Source organism: Thamnophis sirtalis, unplaced genomic scaffold (genome assembly GCF_051295495.1).
Source record: "Thamnophis sirtalis isolate CommonGarterSnake01/CBP01778 unplaced genomic scaffold, rThaSir2_p1.2 scaffold_3, whole genome shotgun sequence".
NCBI classification, from domain to species: Eukaryota; Metazoa; Chordata; class Lepidosauria; order Squamata; family Natricidae; genus Thamnophis; species Thamnophis sirtalis.
This window is the reverse complement of record NW_028261383.1, coordinates 101,505,159-101,527,508: the sequence shown is the minus strand read 5'-3', so window position 1 is coordinate 101,527,508 and position 22,350 is coordinate 101,505,159. Positions and strand designations below refer to the sequence as shown.

At 37.7% G+C, this 22,350-nt stretch overlaps 1 protein-coding gene across 2 annotated transcripts in view; it reads left to right on the top strand.

Moving 5' to 3' along the window:
- Positions 1-22,350, top strand: part of NSG2 (neuronal vesicle trafficking associated 2) — a 56,152-nt gene that overhangs the window by 5,703 nt on the left and 28,099 nt on the right. For both annotated transcript variants that reach the window (XM_014053780.2, XM_014053781.2), the window contains exon 3: positions 19,411-19,530. In XM_014053780.2, coding sequence (XP_013909255.1) covers positions 19,411-19,530 — 120 coding nt within the window. The remainder of the gene's footprint in view (positions 1-19,410; positions 19,531-22,350) is intronic.

Here is a 22,350-nt window from a genome sequence, read left to right as displayed (position 1 = left end):
AAATAAATAAACCATATTTAGAGATTATAGAATAATGATATTTTATATCCCACTTCACACATGCCTCTATATCTCTATCTATCTCTATCTACCTATCTGTCTCTGTCTGTCTGTCTGTCTGTCTGTCTGTCTGTCTGTCTGTCTCTCTGTCTCTCTGTCTCTCTCTCTAACATCTCTCTCTCTGTATCTGTATCTGTATCTCTATCTATCTATCTCTTATCTCTTTCTCTTTCTATTTGTCTATCTGTCTGTCTATCTATCTATCTATCTATCTATCTATCTATCTATCTATCTATCTATCTATCTATCTATCTATCTATCTATCTTGCTATGGTTCGAATAGAATATAATTCTTTATTCGCTAAGTGTGATTGGACACACAATAAATTTGTCTTTGGTGCATAAGCTCTCAGTGTGCATAAAAGAAAAGATACATTTGTTACGAATCATAAGGTACAACACTTAATGATACTCATAGGGTACAAATAATCAATCAAATCATACTAGGAAACAATCAATATAAATCTTTTTTTTTAAAAAAAAGAAGTGAGGTACAAGCATTTGGCCTACTCCTAGGGCTACTTTTAAGCAATGCAATTCAGACAGCTCTATACTATTTTTAACCCAGCAAATGTAGGTGATGGATATTTTAGTTCTTTGTGAGAGAATAAATAATTATGCAGTCAATGAAAGAGAAATGAAAAGAAATGCATAATAACACTTTTGCTTTTTCTATGCAAGCTCTTAAAAGCAAGGGGTAAACTTTTATTGAATTCATTTCCAGATTTGTATAAACTTGCCCTCTTAAAAATGACTGCTATGACTTTGAAATTATATCCATTGCTCTTCTTTGACTATCTATATCTTAAGTTTGTTTATTGCCTTCAAGAAGCTTTAGAATTTATTTAAACTACCAGGGACAACATTTATAAGAGATTGTTTGGGAAATTAAATATGTAATTCATTTTTCAATTTTAGTGGAAAATTCCTCTATTCTTACAAGTATTTCTTCAGGATATTCAATTCCAATAAAGGTTTCAATAACTTTTCTGATCAGCTCAGTGATATCTTATTCCTTTTAATGTAAGGACATTGCCTTTTAATGTCCTTTTAACCTAAACAGTTGGGAAATTAATTTTCTTGAAGTTCATCAGACATAAGGAGAACTAGTGGCAGTACCAGATCATAATGTTTGTTTCCATTACGTTTCACATTTCTATATTAGGAAATGAGACATTTGCTTAATTTCAACAATTGTTTGCACTTGTTATTTATTTGCAGGCTTACTCCAATCAGAATACCCCAACAGTAACAATATAAAACTATACAAAGCAATACATGAACCCTAAATACTTCCCTTAAGAAAATGGAGCATATTGAACAATGACCTAAGACAAAAAAGCTGAGTGAAATAAAGCTTTTAGCCATTTTTCAGAATGCCACAGGGGAGAGAGTTGCACAAATTATGGGAAAAACAGAAAATTTTTACCACTTGGTCCACTATCTGTTAATCCCAAATGGACTGGGGGTGTGGGGATCTTATCAAGATATCAATGTGAGATGGGCAAAGTCAATCCTGGTGAGGTGGTGGTTTGAGGTGCTTTGTGTATGCTATACAAGACTTTAGATGTGCTGCTCAATACTTTGAACTAGACTTGGAAGCCTACTGGTGTAATTCAGCAATTTTAGAAGAGATATTACCTTGCAATGGTGAGGTTGATCTACAAGTACAGTACATCTACATTTTGGACCAACTGCAACTTTCAGGACATCTCCAAATGATACCCCATATAGATTGCAACACATTAATCAAGCTGCACTTGAATTAGCAATACTAAAGAATCCTGGTCTAGGCATGGTTGCAAGTAGAGCACTAGATGAAGCTGGACAAAGGACCTCTAGCCATGGCCTATCTGTACTGTTGATCTATTTGTAACCCAAGAAGACACTTAGATCATGAACCAGTTCCTTCAAAAGGAGCAGGAGGCCACCCAAGGGCCAAAGCTCTTGGATGTACAGAAAGTTTGGAATTTAATCTAAATTAATTTTGCTCTATGCAGACATCAGCTCAAACATTTTGTGTCATTTCCAACTCATCTTAAGGTGATAAAATATCATCCCAGAAGTCTCATGGCTCATCACCCCAAACTGATGAGCGTCTTTACTTAGAAACTTCATATACATATTAAATACCACAGGGCAGAGCCCTGTCTTACCTCACATTGGAGCAACTATGGTTTCAAATACTGTGATAAGAAACTTGAACTGCTCATTCAGGAACATGCAGAACCATTGAAGAACTATACCTACAACCTCCAATCCCCATACTCATTGAAAAGAGAACCCTCCACAATAAGGTCCGGACAAAGGCCATGCAAAAATGCTGTTTAAGTGCTCTGACCAGGTCTGACTACTGATTGGTAGCATTTCAGATGCATCTTTGCAGACAAGCTGCCATCATCTTCTTCTCCAAAGGGATTCTGCATGTTTCTGTATCTACTGTATATGTGTTAGAGAGAGAAAAACAACTTCCAATTATCAAAAATGGATGGCTCCCAAGAGGACTTCATTCAACTTCATACTTTCAAGCAAATGACATCCACCTTCATATTTGAGAATCTTCCAAATCCAATTACTCACATCCCATCAGGCTGCCTGTAGGAGCTAGCAAATTCAAAGATCCAACTTGTATGTGGCACAATTCATCTCAAAGAGAATATTATTTATTTCCTTGAGTGTAATAAGCTCAAAAGAAACATATCAAAAGAAACTCATTTATAGAAGAACCTACCTCCACCCCATAGTATTCTGGCTTTATTTAATTTGTTTAAAGGTAAAGATTCCCCTTGCACATATGTGCTAGTCATTCTCAACTCTAGGAGGTGGTGCTCATCTCCGTTTGAAAGCCGAAGAGCCAGTGTTGTCTGAAGATGTCTCCATGGTCATGTGGCCAGCATGACTAAATGCCGAAGATGCACAGAACACTGTTACCTTCCCACCAAAGTGGTCCTTATTTTTCTACTTGCATTTTTACATGCTTTTGAACTGCTAGGTTGGCAGAAGCTGGGACAAGTAATGGGAGCTCACTCCATTATGCGATGCTAGGGATTCAACCCCCCGGAACTGCAGACCTTTGTGATTGACAAGCTCAGCATCTTAGCCACTGAGCCACCGCATCCCATATTAAGTAATTTGTTTACTTAATATTTAATGTTTGTAGCTCTATTTTTATGATGCTTGTAAGCCAACTAGAGTTGCTCAACAATAAGATGGGTGGCATATAAATTTAATCAAGAAATCAGTTAAATAAATCAACCCAGAAAGCAGCATAAAGCTCTGCCGTGTTCACCTTGCTGAGCTCCACCCAACAGGCACCCAAACCAGAGTACACGCAAGCAATTTTATCTACCAAGAAATCATAACCATAACCTAGATGCCTGCAGGCATTTTATCATATCCAATTTTCACAAAAAAAAGAGTTTAAGTAAATCTACCATTGGGAGTAATGCATAATGCAAAAAAGAATTGATATTTTGCTGCTCTTATCACAAAAGTTGAAGCTCAGAGATAAACTCTTATCACAGCTTCATCACTTCTGCTTGTCCTCCACTTATTACATGACACTTTCATATAATGTATTTCAGTAAGATAGAATAAACTACAGTATCTTACCAGCATTCGTCATAACCATGAGGACAGCATATCTGTACATTTTAGTGCATTTTGCATAATAAGGCACAAGCACACAGAAAGCCCAGTTTTATTCCAAATACATTAATGCTATTCTATACATAATAGTACGTCCAGGCTGCTCTTGCTCACATCTATCCAACTTGGAGATACATGCACGATATGGCCATACTCAGAGAATAAGGAGAAGACTAAGACAGTTGGGATGAGACGGAATTAAGGAGATCTTTTGTTCTTGCTTCTCTAACAACAGCAAGCCATGATCAGGAGATAATGAGGATTAACTGTAAGATTTCTGCTGAAACATAGTCCATTAATTGCTGACATAGATCCTCCTACCAATTCTTGCTTAATCAGAAGATACCTTTTACAGTTAAACCAAGCAAACATATCACTAATTACCAAATTCAACATGAAAAGCAATGAAAACAAAACAAAATGAATCAGAAGAACAACAACTACAATTCAAAAACATAGTAAAGAAATACACCAATAGAACCAGCCAATCCTGGTCACTGTGGACAGGGGATATACTGTGGACAGTTGTCCTGCAGCACCTGAAGGCTGCTGGTTCCTTGTCCCCAATTTTCTCTTGGTTCTCTTATTTAAGAAGAGGAAGACAATGTAGCCTGAGGAAGAGCAAAGATCCTCTCATTATTCCCCAGTCCTCCAACCCAAGTTATTAAATGTAAGATAAAGGTAAAGGTTCCTCTCGTACATATGTGCTAGTCATTCCCGACTCTAGAGGGTGGTGTTCATCTCCGTTTCAAAGCCGAAGCGCCAGCGCTGTCCGTAGACATCTCCATGGTCATATGGCTGGCATGACTAAATGCTGAAGGCACACGGAACACTGTTACTTTCCCACCAAATGTGGTTCCTATTTTTCTACTTGCATTTTTACATGCTTTCGAACTGCTAGGTTGCAGAAGCTGGACAAGTAATGGGAGCTCACTCCATTACGCAGCACTAGGGATTCGAACCACTGAATTCCTGACCTTTCTAATCGACAAACTCAGCGTCTTAGCCACTGAGCCATTGCAATTGGCTGGCATTAAATTGGGTGAAAAAAAAATGCTTTTCCTATTACTAGATAGTTAGCGACTTTGGTAGAGGGCTTTATGCAGAAACAATATTTTGCTATTCAGTTGGAATTTCCCTGAAGGACATGGGATTTCTTTGGCTTTATACTCATGATGACATTATAAATTATGGGGAAAGCTACACCTTCAGATATTTGTCTTTGATGCAACTTTATGTCAGACGAAAAGGCATCTTCAGAGGAGTTTTGCTTTTAGATTTTTTTTGTCTTTAAAAAACAATGTTTCTATTACGGGAGAATATACCCACAGGGATTCAACTGTAAAGGCCAGTACTTCAAAATGTCAAACATATTAGTTGGCAACCTTTTTCATAATAGAATAAAGAAAAGGGATGGGAGAACATGAGTGAAGACAACTCCCTCTACTCCCACAAAGCTTTTATCACCAAATGGCTCAGTGGGAAGAAAGGCAGAATGTTCATTTGTGTTTTGAAAGTTATAATTTGTTGGGCTTTTCATTAGGATTGTTGATTATGCTTAATAGTATTTTGTATTTTGGAAAGTGTGATATAAAATAATGGCAATCAATAAAAAAAAGAAAGAAAACCAATGAGAACTGTATGCATTTTCAGTGTGAAGACAAGGAGACCTTTACTTGTTTGTCAAATTTAGATAATGCCCATCTCACTCACCGAGTGACTCTGAGCGATGTGCAGTTAATTACACCGAAGGTTAAATCAAAGGTTAAAAGCCATATAAAAATATTATGCCCCAATATGAAGAGCCAGATGAAAACAAAAATAGAATAAGTTAAAAAGGCACCCAGAATTGTTCCAATAATGAGATAGATAGGTATACATTTAATAAATAAATTACATGTATTTCTTTAAGAATTTATTTATTTTTATCCCAGAGCTATAATTGCACTCAACAATGAACTAAAAGGCCACCATCAGTGATCTGTTGGACAGTATTACTTGGTCTGTTGTGTGGATGCTTTGGTGGTTTAGGGGTGGGGAATTTTTGGTGGGTGGGGATTTTTGGGGGATTATCATGTGTGTTGGGCTTGGTCTTCAGGTGTTATGTGAAATTCGTTGTCTGGGTATACTGTATATATACATACAATGACAATAAAGTAAATTTATTTATTTAAAATGTATATGGCCATCCGATTCACGGTCAGTGACACTGGTTGTCTTACAAAGATAAAAACCCAATATAAAAAATTAGGAAAGCAATAATTACCCTGGCAGTGAAATAAAAGTTAAAAGGTAGGGCAAGAAGCATCAAGGCACTCACCATCCCCATGGTTGTGGGCTGTCCAGGGAGTCCCAGGGGAGTTTCCAGAGCCACGTCTTCAAACACCTTCGAAAGACCAGGAAGTGGAGGCCTGCCTGACTTCCAGAGAGACAATATTCCAAAGAGCAAGGGCAATGGCAGAGAAGGCACTTTTCCTGACTAACTGATGGAATCCATAATGTATCTTCCTTATTTGATGGGGGTGAGTCAGTTGCTCTGGTAACCTGGCTCCATGCCACAAATTTGTGTATTTCTTCAAAAGAAGAAATTTTCCAATTTAAGATCCAGCCAGATTCTAACCACTCTCAAAATTCTTTACTTTCCAGAAGTCCCTGGATATGGATGGTTATGATTCCATATTTCCTAAGTGGCCCAAAGGCAGGTTTCAGTAAGGTAAACCCCTCTCTTCTGGAAGGAACGCAGGAACAAATCTTGTTGAAAGGCAAATCAGCATGGATTCTGCAAAGATAAACACTGCCTCACTAAAGTAGATATTTTTTAGAAGGTTAAACAGGCACAGGGATGGAAGTGTACAGTTGACATTGTATTATTGGATTTTCAAAGAGTCTTAAGTAGAGTTCCTCATCAAAGGAGTCTGAATAAACTTAATAAGTTTATCTGTTTTTTTTAATGGATTACTAATGAGTTAAAAAAATAGAAAGCAAAGGGAAAGCAAAGCAAATTCATGGACAATTTTGTCAATGAGTGAAAACGAGAAAAAATTCTTCAAAGACTTTTATTTTGACCAGTGCCCTTCAACTCCTTTGTATATAACTTTATCTTAGAGTTAAGTAGAGAGCTATCCTAGGTTTCAGATAATAGAAAACTATTCAAGGTAATAAAAACCAAAAGTAATTGTAAAAAGCTCTAGAGATGTCCGTTCAAACTGAGCAAGTAGAAAATGTAGCTCAATTCAAGTAAGTATAAAGTGAAAGCACTGGGGGAAAAATTGCCCTATGTTCTTATATATACTGAGTCTGTTGTCTGTTGTCTTTAACCAGTAAAAAAAGATCTTGGGGTCATAATAGATTCTTCAGAGAAGATATTGATTCAGTGTTTGACAGCTGTGAAAAAGGCAAGGGATTATTTAGGAAGAGGATAGAAATCACACTGTGATATTGTCATACAATTCTATGGTAAGTACACATCTAGAATACTGTACAACTCTGGTCCTTACATTTAAAAAAAAGATTTAACAAAGGTGATAAAAGCTATGAATTTCTTTTCCAGTTGGTGGGCAAGCCCATTTGATATAGGATGAACCTCAGAATCCAGTTTCTCAGGGAGAACAATATCTCCATCCTGTTTGGATTTAATTTTAACTAATTCATATTAAATCCAAACATGTGGCTGAATCTTATCAACTTTGATTTATCTAAAAGAAAATTTATTCAGGATCAAACCGTATTACTTACCTACTTAAATGGGTGACCACCAAAATAGAACTACAATGGGCATGATGGGCCAAAGACCTAGACACTGAACAATAGTCTTCCAAAATGACTTTTTGGACACAACCCAACAGGAAAGTTTCTCTAAAAATGCTTTATTGTACTGGAGATTCAGAAATATTTAAAGATTAAGGTCACTGACAGATGTTAAGAGTTTAAGAGGAGCCAATATTTCCATCATGCAGTTTCTGCCATGAGCCATTCTATACTCTGGGGATAAAGAAATAGATCTGAGAGGCAACTTTGTAATAAAACCTAAAGAAGCTATAGGAAAGTTCCTGTTCCTAGTAAATTGTGAAGTGGAAAGAGGCGAGTCAAGATGATAAGCCTTTTGAGATGAATCTTGGGTGGGACCTTCTGAGGAAGAAGAAAGGAGAATTATTTCACTTCTCCAGACTTACTCTGTAATTTCAAATTACATCTCCATTCATCATCATCATCACCAGCATGGAATCAGCCATCATGTTGAGAGTTTGTAAGCCAAAACATCTGGAGAGAGCAAGGATCAGAAAAGTAGGAGAATCGAAGAATGGGAAAACTAAGATGGGAAGTGATGAAGATATAAAAGCAAGAAAACACATGGAAGCAATCCATACAAATAACATCATTCAGGAATGAAAAGGGGAAACAAAAACCTGAAAAGACTAATTAATGAAAGGATGAGGAAGACTGAATCCAGGGGAAAGTCCAAGAATGAGGAGGTGAATGAGATATATGGGCAAGAAGAAAGAAAGAAATGAAAAAGACACAAGGCTAAAATAAATGGTGTGCTAAGTTCAAGAGAGGTATGTGATCCTACTCATGCTTATTCAGTTTTAGAACTGGTTATGTGTATTTGGGGACACATTCACTGGACCATAGCTTTAGAGAATGCAAAGAAGCTCCTTATGCAGAATTCTTCTGGGGTAATTTGATTGTGAAATTCAAATGGACACTTTAAAATCTAAAGCCCAGGCTTATCACCATTACTATCCTTATCCTAGACCAGAGTTCCCCAATGTTTTCAGCTTTGCCGACTGATGAAGGAGGGAGAGGGAATGGGTCCGTGAGTGGGGCTGGCAAGCTCCATATGCATGTGTGCCTGCCATTCATGCAAATAGAGTGACCACACAATCACACACTGCTTAGGCAAGTGAGGATGTGCGTGCATGCACACACGGTCGCCAGCTGTTTCTGTGGCCCAATTGCAATCCCCTCACGACCCACTAGGTTGGAGACCCCTGTCCTAGCCAGCATATGTGATAAAACAAAGCTAAGAGGGCAATCATTGAACTAGATATGAGTTTGAAATAGATTTAGATGAGTCAGGAATCTGTCTTTGGAAAACAAAAATATGGATCCTCCTATGGTTTGTTGCTCTCTTTTTCTCCCTAATAAAGGGAATGCTCAAACTATGAGGACAGCCTTTCTAAGGATACATAGACCAATTCCAAACCTTAATTTCTTTTGGCATTGTTAATAATCTGGAGAAGAAAAATTTAAAAATTCATGTTCTGTGCTCCTTATGCCACCTGACCTGCAATTCATTTGCTGCAAAGTGGGAATTACATGTCCTTTCCTTAAATGAATAATTTAAGAGCATTCATAGCACCCAATCATGTTAAATATTTCACTCTGTCCTTGGTAAGAAAAAAAAGAGTTTAAGTGCAAGTATAAAGTGGAAATAAATGGTACTAAATATCCTAAAATGAAAAAATAGTGTTCAAACAATACAAGCCAAGATACTGAATTGTCTTAGTCTTTAGCCTAAAAATCTGGGGTTTTTTAAATGTGGGAAAAAATATATTCTTGCACTACATTATGTGCTTTATTTCTTACTGTATCTCCCTTTTTAATTTGGGCATCCATTAAAGTTTCAAACAAAGTTCACAGGGTTCATGCTGGAATATGAAGATTAAATTTAGAAAAGAGGTGAGCATTGCAACTTTCAGTCTTTCTTCAGCTTATATTAAACTCTGAGCTGGAAGGAAAGTTTCCAGTTTACCCTCTTCCTGTTCATCCTCCTGAATGGAAGTTTGTGAAGCAAGGAGATAATTCCAGCAGGACGTTCTCTGACTAAGAAAACCTGTCAATGCTAGCATTGGATGGAAGAGTTTGACATATTGGGAAGTAATAAAGTGGCTGGGTGGGAGAAAGAAATCCATCACTCACGTCCTTAGAAATACTTCTCCCAAAGATCCTAGAAGAAAGTCCCCCCAAGTTTTTGTGCTTTTGTGGACCGGTTGTGGGTGGACGGGGAGGGAGACAAAGGATGGTTGTGCACATGTAGTGGGCAAGCTTGTGCAAATGGAACACATGAGCATGCACTCACCTGCCACTTCCGGTTCCGAAAGGCTCAAGCGTTGGGGAGCCCTATCCTAGAAGATAAACTGTATTTTCTACTGTTTTTGCTTGTGACTATATCTCCCCTGTCATGATTGAGCAATATCTGTCTTGGGAATTGTTTATAGGGAGAAAAGGTGATGTAGCTTCAAGATCAGATCAGTGCATGTTTTTGTGTTTCATGGCCATCACATTCTCCTTAGTGGCTTAGAAAGAATACAGCTTTGGACAATGAGATGGGCAGCATATACATTTTATAATAAATAAATAAATAGCTAGATCTGCAAATTGGAATTGCCTTCGAAAAGACAACTACGATGGTATCTTGGTACTTATTGTTAATTGGTTCCAGGAGGCGTGACGAGTACTAAAAATAATGAGTGCCAAACAAACCATGTGACTTAACTTTCTTTTGGCCGAAAAGAGTCACAAGGCAGCCTACAGTGACAAGTACTAGCTTGCGCATCAGGTACCAAACAAATCATTTTCCAGAAAAAAATTCACATGAAAATGTGCCAAATTCCAAATTCAATGAATTTAAAGCAACCGAGTACCAAGGTATAACTGGAGTTATCTGGAAGCCTGCAATATGTCTGGAAATATATTGGAAATATATTATTTCAATGTATTTTGATGATAGCATGGCGCTAAATGGTACCTAGCAATGGGAATGGCTCAATTAATTCTTGTTAAAAGGTGTTTATTAATTTGAGTTCCTAAAGGCATTTATCTGAGCTTCCATTCTCCTATGTAACCAAAGAGCATAATAAATTGCCTTAAAAGTATAGACAAAAATTAAGGGAAACAGACAACAAACTTCTTAATAGTTATCATGCACCATAACTATTTCTGACAATGGGTCTGTTACAATTCAGATAATGCATAAAATCCACCCTAATTTGTTACAATTGTGATTCCTAAGTTATGATTTTTCATTATTCAGAACTAATCTGTAATCTTTTCTAGTATTTTCCAGAAATTTTATTGATTGTGAACTCCTTATCGATCCATATCTCAATTGTTACTTTGTCTAAGGTTTTCCTTTATCAAGTGATTATTATTTTAGCTGCTAAAATTAAATAGGTGATAAATTCCTTATTTTTAAGCTTAATAATTCAACTAAATAAATTAATCCAATGCCATAGCTCTTGGTAGCATTCAATTCTCAACCTGATAATAATACTTACCCTAAGCACTTTTTGAGGATGTTGTGCTGAAGAGCATAACGTTAACACATAATTATCATTTTTTTAAAAGGACCCCATATTTTGCTGATGCTTGTACTACCTAGGGGAAATAACTACCGGTAATGATTGAAGAGTTCTTCCTTCCTTCCTTCCTTCCTTCCTTCCTTCCTTCCTTCCTTCCTTCCTTCCTTCCTTCCTTCCTCCCTCCCTCCCTCCCTCCCTCCCTCCCTCCCTCCCTCCCTCCCTCCCTTCTTCTATTCTTAATCACTCAATGATTCTAAGATAATTTTGCAAAGTATTTTAAAGAGATTATACATGATAGTGTAAATGCCAAGTATGTCTATCTCAGCATGTCCTGTGAAATAGTATTAAAGCTGGAGCTGAGCTTGCACTTCCTCCTCTTCAACATGTAGCAGGAACAAAGGGTGACAGACAGACCTATGGAATTGTGAACCATTTACAAAGTGAGAAAAACCAGAGGACACAATCTTTTTTACCTGTTTTGCTGCAGCCCTTTTGTTACACATGTCTTCTATTAAGAGTCAGGGCATACACTTACATTAGTTCATCATAACTCTTTCATTATACATGCATTATTCATACTGGGTGCTTGACTGTAATTGGAGGCTCCTTGTATTGATTTTAGCTTCAGTTCTCATCTGCTCCCATAAGTTTCCTTTGATCTTATTTTTATCAGAATTTTTTTCACATAGCTTTTAAATAATAATTTCACCTTCATTCAGATTTTTGTTTTAAGAGTTCTGGGTAGTTAAATGTATCATCTCATTTGCTTATTCTAGGAAATATTTTAAAAAATTAACCAGTGTGTTATGAATATCCATCCATCCATCCATTCACCCATTCACCCACCCACCAACACCTACCCACTAACTTACCCACCCACCCACCCATCTGTCGATCCATTTATCCACCCATCTCTTTGAATCCCATTCCAGGACTTTGAAACTGACAGTCACCTGTTGTATCAAGTGCAGGAACCAATGACACTTTGGGATGATAAGCATTTTATGTATCAAATCCTATTTTTAGGGTCTTGAGGGAGATCCTTTTGTTATGTTTTGTTATGGCTAATCTTTTAGTCAGGGTCTATAGAGGCTACACAATGCAATTTAGGGACTGGATCCAATAGGATCTGGAGAAAGAAGTTCTTAACAGAGTAGTTGTGATGTTGGACGAGGACTGGGAAGACTTAGAATCTCATCCTCCGACATCCACAGAATTTCCCTGCGTAATGGGGCCAGTCTCTCTCAGCCCAACTTTCGTCACAGGTTGTTTTTAGGAAATAGGCAAAAAAAAAATGCAAAAGCTTATCTAGAATGCAGTGGCCTCAGTATCCTGAGTATTGCGAGATGAATGGTTGTTATTAGGTCTTTGGTGACATTCTAATTGTTGGATGTCACCTTTAAAACCCTTTGTGGCTGAATATCTGGAGAGCAGAGGTACCAGCAACTCTTCAATATCCTTTGTTAGGGTAGGGCTGCCTCCTTTTCTCAGAGAATAGCATCTTCAGGGCAATGGAAGTGAATCTTTAGAATTGTTACCACCTTCTGTAGAGAAGCATTCTCCCAGATATCAGAATGATCCCATTTTCTGCTGGAAGGCCCCTAAAATGCCAGCCTTCTAAGTTAAAAGATGAGATATACTATTTTTTTTCCTGCAAAATTAATATCCAGACACTAGAGGTTTATTTGTGTCTCTGTGTTCTGTAAAACAGGGATGGGCAATTAATTTCCCAATGGGCCACATGAGAAAGTGTGCCTGTTGTGCTGGGCCACTGCCATGCCCTCCACCACTGATGATGCCCTTCTCCCTGCCAACATCAAGCCACTGCAGGCCAGATAGGGGTTTGTCTGGTTGTGGTCTGTCACCTGTAAAATGAATAGGTCTGCTGTAAAATATTCTTGAACGGTTTTTAACATCAGTAAATTCTTGCCCAGTTTTCTAGAAGTCAACAATGCATCAATATACATTCAACGGAGGAAACGTATTCAAAGAGAGAGACAAAGGAATTAAATTTGAAAATGAACCAGAGATTGCAGAGAGGTTGTTCTGATATGCTTTCATGGCGTTTTATGATCAGAGAAGGGGGAAGGAACATCTAAGGACTGCAGATGTACAGAGTTGAAAGGGAATGAACGCAGTGCTTGACTTGTTTATAAAAAGAGCACAAATGCATTTACAGAGCATTGCTGAGCTTGCAGCTAATGATCACATTTTCTTTAATTAACGGTCCAGGCTTCAGAAAGCATGGAGAAAATAAGTATCAAGGTCCAACCAGGAATATAAGTGGAAAACAGGAAAGAAAAGAGAGGTGTCACCGCACTTAATGGAAGTAGAGCTCTTTTCAGTTCAGTGAGACAGTACTTGTTGATACAAAATAGCAGGGGACCACCTCAAGAGGATCACATCTAATTTACGTCAAGAACTTTCAATATAAACAGAAAGACCAATTCAGGGCAAACTCTTAATTAGAGGCTCTTAGTTCCATGTTGCCGAGCCAATAATTAGAATTAATGACATTTTGTCACCTTACTAGCATAAAATGGTACTTTCTTTTGCAAGCTTTCCAAACCTCTCCTGTATTGAGATGTCCAACAATTTTTATTTTAAAAACAGTTGTTACTTTATCCTGTTGCACCTGTGTTACGTCTGTATTAAATAATATTTATTATTTCATTGGTGAAATCTCAGTCCCCTTATTAAATTGTGCTGTTAAAATTGAAGGGTTATTTATACACACTGATGATGTTGTTATTGTTTAGAGTGTTTAGAGTGTTTATTATAATTTATAGGCCACCCTTTTCCCTGAGGGGACTCAGGGCGGCTTACAAAACATGGGGAGGGGGGTACAAAGACAAAAGACAATACATAATATTAAAAATAAAGCACAACATTCATTCATCATTCGGGAGGGGACAAACTAAGATTTTTATCCCCAGGCCTGACGGGATAGCCAGATCTTAAGGGCCGTGCGGAAGGCCTGGGCGGTGGTGAGGGTGCGGATCTCCACGGGGAGATTGTTCCATAGCGTCGGAGCTGCGACTGAGAAGGCTCTCCTCCGCGTAGTCGCCAGTCGGCACTGACTGGCGGATGGAATTCGGAGGAGGCCTACCCTGTGCGATCTGATGGGACGCAGGGAGGTAATTGGCAGAAGGCGGTCTCTCAAATAGCCAGATCCACTACCATGGAGCGCTTTGTGAGTGGTAAGTAGGACCTTGAAGTGCACCCGGAGATCAACAGGTAGCCAGCGCAGCTCACGGAGGATCGGTGTTATGTGGGCGAACCGTGGTGCGCCCACGATCACTCGCGCAGCCGCATTCTGGACTAGCTGAAGTCGCCGGATGCTCTTCAAGGGCAGCCCCATGTAGAGCACATTGCAGTATTCCAGCCTAGAGATCACAAGGGCTCGAGTGACTGTTGTGAGGGCCTCCCGGTTCAGGTAGGGCCGCAACTGGCGCATCAGGCGAACCTGAGCAATGTGAGTGTGATGTGGATTAGCAAAGTGCAGCAGCCCAGACAGCTTGCAAATGCACCTCATGGCATTTAAAGCAGACACACCTTTATTTCTGAGATGATTTCTGGGAGGGGGAACCATCCTGAAATTTTGAAGAAGGAGATTGGGCAGGCCATTGATTTATTGGTGAGTGGCATCTTCCAAAACTGTCCCATTCTTATATCTGAAAACCTCTTTTGAATGATAAATAAGGCACAAAGAGGTGTCCACAGCATTTTGCTTTCATCAGAATGATAAAAGCACCATTGTGCTGTTGTCATGCAAACTCCTCCTTTTGTATACATGCACATGGATGGTATAATGCACATAGAAAGCGAATTGAACTTGTACAGGCAACATTTCTTTTGTTATGGGCTGCCCATCCCTCTCTTATCTCTTAGCGCAAGAAACTAACTGATAAATGTATACAATATATTGATTGATTAATTAATTAATTCTAATCCATAGCCAATAAACAATTCTGAGTAGCTAATAAATAAAAAAACCAACCACATGTAAAAAGAATGCAACAGACCAGAAGCGCAAAATGGAAAAACCAACCAAACCCATTGATGTGAAGCGAAGCGAAGCAGAGCAGAGCAGAGCAAAGCAAAGCAAAGCAAAGCAAAGCAAAGCAAAGCAAAGCAAAGCAAAGCAAAGCAAAGCAAAGCAAAGCAAAGCAAAGCAAAGCAAAGCAAAGCAAAGCAAAGCAAAGCAAAGCAAAGCAAAGCAAAGCAAAGCAAAGCAAAGCAAAGCAAAGCAAAGCAAAGCAAAGCACAAGTTTGACTTCATTTCCCAGAACTCCTCAGCTCTTTTTGTGCTTTATTTCCCAGATCTCCTCCAAAAACCCAGGCCCATCTCGGATCTGTGCAGAGAGAAAGGTTACATAGCAGCAATCCAGTCTAATGCCCCACTAGATTCCAGGCTATGAGTAGGTTGCTAAGTGGCCAAGCAGATCCTTGTGGATAACCCTGAGCTTTCTTTAAAACCCAACTTTGTCCCTCCCCCACAACATTTTCCAGATAAAAATGGGATGCTACTCTGCAGGATCTGATAGAATATAGCGACTGGAAGGGTCCTTCATTCCTTCCATTTCAATATTAGCAGAAATACATAAGAAAAAAATACAACAAACCAGCAGTGACTATAACAATGAATTTGAGGGTAATATTCTTCAAATGAGGCCACATCTCTTTCAGAAAAAATAAATCAGTCGTCAGAGATCTGCAATAACCAACTCTTCATAAATTTCCAGAAGGCTGTAAGGGTCACTCTTACAAATGGTTCTGTAGAAAGGAAGGCCCCCAGAGAGAATATTTATTTACATGTGTCCTTATAGCAAATAGGTTGGGAACTTCAGCTGATATTATCTGTGTGCATGCTTTGAGTAAGGTAAAGGTGCTAGTCATTCCTAGCTCTAGGAGTGGTGCTTATCTCCGATTCAAAGCCGAAGAGCCAGCGCTGTCCAAAGACGTCTCCATGGTCATGTGGCCGGCATGACTAAAGGCTGAAGGTGCACAGAACGCTTTTACCTTCCCAACAAAGTGGTCCCTATTTTTCTACTTGCATTTTTACGTGTTTTCGAACTGCTAGGTTGGCAGAAGCTGGGACAAGTAATGGGAACTCACTCCCTTACGCAGCACTAGGGATTTGAAATGCCGAACTGCCGACCTTTTTGATCAACAAGCTTAGAGTATTAGCCACTGAGCCACTGCTTTGAGTAGGCAGATTCTAACCAAGCCCAAAGCCATATAAGGGTTTAGAGGTAATAATCAACATTTTGGATTATGCACAGAAACAATGTATTGCTAGTAAAGATGGGCATTGGGCAATCAAACTTCACACTCCCAGATACCAGAAATAGGAAAATAAATTAATCACAAAATTCACATGGCGTTCTTTCTCCCTTTATAGGACACTGTTTCCATTTTATGAACTGAAATTATGGTCAATGAATCTATATCAAGCAAATACTTTTTTTTAACAAATAGAGCATTTTATAACAAAGCACACTGCTTTCTCCTCTTTACATTGGTCATCTTTTCTTCCATATATTTAGGAAAATATTCAAGGAGTGCTTTCCATTTTCTGCTCAGACTTCATGTCCTTAAGAAGCAGAATTTACATTGCTGGTATACTGCACATATACTGTAAAACTAATGCTTCATGCCTATCTGTTTTGAAATTATACATTGAGGCCATCTCCTTGTATCTCCTTGTAAAGATACTAGAAATAGAAAATGATCAATTTTTCAAATAGTTCAAATTCCATAGTTTTTTCCTTTCATCCTTGTTATAGGCATCACAGCCTTCTTACACTCAAGCTGCACCAAGATTTCCTAGGGTTCAAACCATTACTGCTTTAGGGAATATTTTAAACTTGCTCCTTTCAAACTTACCTAGAAGTCACATTGATCTCAATGGATTTTCTTTCTGAGTAACTAGCCTAGTTTGTGCTGCCAATAAAACAATGACTTTTGAGAGCAAATGGATTGGTGGTGAGTAGTAAACAGCAGAATAATTTACAAGAAATTATTAGCAATCTGTTCTGCTTAGCATTTCCAGCAGAAAAATTGTTTGTCCTGAGATATATATATTTAAGGGCAATGACTATAGTATTTTTTTTGGCAAAGCAAAACAATTTGCTTTTTGACAAATCAAAACAACTGGCAGAGCAAAACTGCCTTCCTTTATGTATAACTCTTGCAAGTAAATATCAAAAATAGTATTTCCAGTTCTATTTTGAAGGAATACACTCACATTAAGATATAAAGTGTGGATTCTCAATTATCAGTGACTTTGCCAGCTGTTAAAAATAAGGCAATGCAGAAAACATAGTCTAAAATTATTCAGATATTGGATTGATGTGAAAATGGCAGCTCTCCAAATTTTGTAGCCTCTGAAACAAAACCATCTGATTTGGCATCTAAATTCTGGATGAAATTCCAACATTTGTTTCATTAACTACATATAATTCTGTTATTTCTTTTACATCTCATTTTCTTAGCCAAAAATAGCTTCCAAAATAGCTAACTACCTAAGGCCAATGCAAAATATAATACAGTGTCGTAAAGTGTTTATATGTATGTTATATAAGTGAATTGAAGTGGAAATTGCTCATCTAACATTAGCCATAAAGTTTGCTGTTTATAGGATTAATAAACATGATAGGTGGCATCCAACATATTTTTAAACAGCTTTAGCAATGGTTCTTAAAAATGTGTAGGATTATCAGAATCCCAGTTAGATGCTACAGGTGAAACTTGAAAAATTAGAATATCGTTCAAAAAGTTCATTTATTTCAGTAATGCAACTTAAATGGTGAAAGTAATATATGAAATAGACTCATTACATACAAAGCAAGATAGTTCAAGCTGTGATTTGTCATAATTGTGATGATTATGGCTTACAGCTCATGAAAACCCCAAATCTGGGCGGCATATAAGCTTATTAAATTACGAAATTAAATCCACAATCTCAGAAAATTAGAATATTGTGAAAACATGCTTTAGAACTACTTCAACATTTGTTGTAGATTAGAGGGATAAAATATTATACTGTTAATTTTGAATGTGAAAATTCTGAGCATGTGTTGTATTTCAAATGGAAGGAATTCTGTGGTACCACATTATGCCAGAAAGTTGCTATGCTACCTTTACCTGCCATTAACCATAAAGATTATCCTATGCTTTAGATTTGAAAAGAAAAGGAGTGTTGAAGCATACACAAAAGCAATAGCACTTATATACCACTTTACAGTTCTTTACAGCCCTCTCTAAGCGGTTTACAGAGTCAGCATATTGCCCCCAACAATCTGGATCCTCATTTTACCCACCTCGGTAGGATGGAAGGCTGAGTCAACTTTGAACCTGGTGAGATTTGAACTGTCAAATTGCAGACAGCCAGCAGTCAGCAGAAGCACCCTGTAATGCTGCACTCTAACCATTGCGTCTCCGCAGCTCATCTACATTCCTTCTCAAATCAAATGCATGTTTTCCTGAGAATATTTATTCATTGAATTAGTTTCTATAGCTACCCAATTCTATCCAATTGACTTATGCTAGACTAGTCAGATTTCAGCAGCACCTACTATGGCCTAAGTCTTGTTCCCAATGTCATGGGATGTTCCTGAAGAAGGTGGAGAAAGAAATAGAAGGATAAAACCTATACAAAACTATCATTTGAAGTGCAGTCTTCATATTCCCATTCACTTGATTTATAGATTATTAATTGGCAACACTGGCCAAAAATTGGTTGAACAAAATATTTATAATGAGAAATAGATGTTGCTTTGAATATGCCAAATAAGACACAATGTGACTAAGTAAGATGTATTCCATCAAATGATTCTTAATATTGTGGGATGGTTGTCTTTGCAAAATGGACTCAGGCTCAGGCGTTAACCTATGATTCTCAGTGCATCCCTGCTGAAATTCAGGGCCAGAATGGCTGATGTTCAGCTACAGTTTTTAATAGTCCTAAAATTTATTCCATATCATTTGTGTCACTCTGCAGTATTTGAAGACTAAAATAATAACTTTGAAAATACAGATGCCAGGAGGAAAATGTTATCTCTATATTTTTCTGAAATAAATTGATTTTTCTTCATCTTTCCTTAGCCTCAGATGTGAAGTACAGGACACTAGTAGTTTAGGGAGAGTTTAGTAGGTTTACTAATAGGTTTTAGTGAGTTTAGTTTCTCACCATCATGGAAAATGTTGTCAGTTCATTTATTTAACCTTTGTTGTTTCTTTCTGTGTGGGCTTGAGAGTATTTTTTACCTACAACAATGATTTCTGCATACATAAAGTTATTCACAGAAATGATTTATTGAAAATCAATTCTTTAATGAAACTACTTACTTTCTTTTGGCTGGGGAAAACTGAAGATGTCAATTTTTGTGTCTAGGTGATTGTGAAAACAAGAACAGAATATCAACCAGACCAGAAGAACAAAGGAAAACTTCGAGTGCCCAAAATTGCTGAATTCACAGTCAGTTTCACTGATGGTGTAACAGAAAGGTTAAAGGTAAGGAATGCAGAGGTTTGGTAAATGTCCACTTTTCAATTTTCATAGAATAATTAACAGATTGATTTAAAAATGGCATACAACTCAAGACTTAAGAATTCTTGGGTTGGAATATACAGTTTACCAATGCATGGTAATGCATCTGCATTAGAGATTGGATTAGATATATGACATGAAGAGGAAGAGGGATTCAGCCAGGCCCAGCCTAGAGCTTTTAAGCTGCTATTACTCATGCCATGAGAAACTACATTTATAGTAATAATTCAATTGGGGAATCAAACTTCTTGCTTTCATTATAACCATGATTTAAATGTTTCCTTAATTAATTAATTACCTTAATTATCTGAATTCTGGTATGTTCAGTCTCAAAATCACAAGATATTTCCAGAATCTAAAGGTAAATGATTCTTCATCTTTTTGTAAAAAGCAGGTATTATATTAAATCTATGTTCTACTCCATCTGTTTCTTATTGGCAAAGAGGTTTCAGTGTTGTTAGCCTGATTACATAGTGGAGAAGCAAATCTGATTATGCCACAGATTGAATTTGTGCTCAATTGCAAAGTTTTATACTGTTGCAAAAAAAATATCCTAGATTAAAAGGATATCATCTCCCTGACTCAAGACGATTACTGGTAATATTGCCACTGTTGGATGGATATGATCAAAAGCAGAAATTGCATTTGAACATGAAACTCAGGCCTGCAGACTATTTCTATCAAGGTCTGTTCATTGGCAAGTATGATCCATTGTCTTTGATCTTGGTTTGCTCTAAAGGATGAGGTGACAGCTATAAACTTTGTTTATCAATAAAGAGGAATCATTAATTTTGGTATGAGAATGAGCTGCAACACGTTTTAGGGTGATATGCTCCTGCTCCCGTCATTTCTTTTTTCTGTCTATCATGAGGTATTTGTTCAATTTGCATTTTAATGTAAATTTACTTAATTGGCAGATTTCAAATCAATGTGCAGCCTGTGAGTATATACAATTGTATATTTGAAAGAAAAGTGGGCCTGAAATGTCTATAGTTTTCTGATGACCTGCACATGAATATATATATGAAATTTTAATGTAGACATGGAAATAAAAGAATTATAGTCTGATTCTATAAGGAATTTAATTCTAAAAAAATTAGGACCTAAAATGGAAATATCTTATTTTCTATAGAAAACCAGCAGCTTCCACTTTTGATATTCTGCATTTGGTATCAAATGCAGAAGACTTTCATGTGATCTCCATTTATTTAAAACATGGTATCTGGAATAAAACAGTCTTGGAAAGCATTTTTTGATCACAGTGTATTGCTAATTCCATAATCATAAATAAAATCTATTAAGAATATGTCAGAATTTCATGCATAATTGACAAGCCTTCTATAGTTATACAATATGAGGAAAACAAACTTCTATATCCATGTTGCCATATCAAAAAGTGATCTTATGGGCGTAGTATTAGCTATCATGTGGCATATGAAGTTGCAGAGTAGTTCTGTTGACTGGAGTACTGTTCTGTATATCACTGAATTCTGTCTCAACATAAGATCTATAAGAGTTAGTTTGAAATGAACTATGGACATGGGAATCAAAAATCTGCCAACAATCAATACAAAATGTAAAAATTAATAGCAATTGGATTTAAATCAATGCAATGGCCACATTTTGTGCTTTGAAAAGTTCTGAGAATCCTTTGAAATCAGTATCTTATGCTTTCTTAAGCCAGGAAAACTGTTTTCTTCGTTGAGACTCTATAGTCTGAAATTTGGAGGTATATTTAATTACAAAAACACATTACTGACAACATAGTTCCCCATCACATTTATTTCTCTTTAATTGATCTACCAAGCTACTTGCGGAGCTACTTGGGGAGATATGATAGCAGTGTTCTAATATCTCAGGGGTTGCCACAAAGAAGAGGGAGTCAAACTATTCTCCAAAGCACCTGAGGGCAGGACAAGAAGCAATGGGTTGAACTAGAAGAAGGGGTTTGGACTAGAAGATCCCCAAGTTCCCTTCCAACTCTATTATTCTATTCTATTCTATTTTATTCTATTCTATTATTCTCTTTCCCTTTCTAGCATTCTTCTCACACTGGTTGTTACCTGAGTCAGCAAATAAATCCAATGATCTGTCATTCAATGGAAAATGTCAGTGCTATTTTCTGACTTTTCATCTGATTTTGATTTTGACCTCTCTGTATTACCTATTAATCACCTACCATGATAAGAGAAAATAGATCAGGCCATAAATGTCTGCCTGCTTTTCATAGATACTGTTCTGACCTGGCTCCAGAACATGACAAACCCTCTGTAGCTACCTAATTGTTCCTTTTATAAGGAGCGCCAGCAGCCCTGGCAGAAAGTGTCTCTCTCTCACACACACAACAAGCTAACAAGCCTATCCAGCAGGGAGATGAATAGTTGTCTACCACCCCTATTCATCTCTGCCCCCTGCCTTTTATCGTCAGAGCTAGGGTGGGGCTTCGCTAGCAGCAGTGGCTCTTCTGTCCCAAGGACCGTCCCATGGATTTCCACTGCTCTCCTCTTCTCTGTCTTCTGCACATCTGTGTGTCATGCAGTAGACCTAGCTGTTCCTCCTCATCCTCCTCAGCCACCTCCAGACCTGGGGCCTGTTGACTCTTCATCTGATGGATGGCCCAGACTCTGCCTCTGTCTCTATCTCTGACAGCTCCATTCCCTCCCCCCCCCTTGGAGGTTTCAGATTGCCTTATGCTGGCCCTGACTCCCACACTGCCTCCTCATCTGATTTGGCTACTGGGGGGGGGGGGGCGGTGGCCGACAGGCCACAATAGATACTCCATAT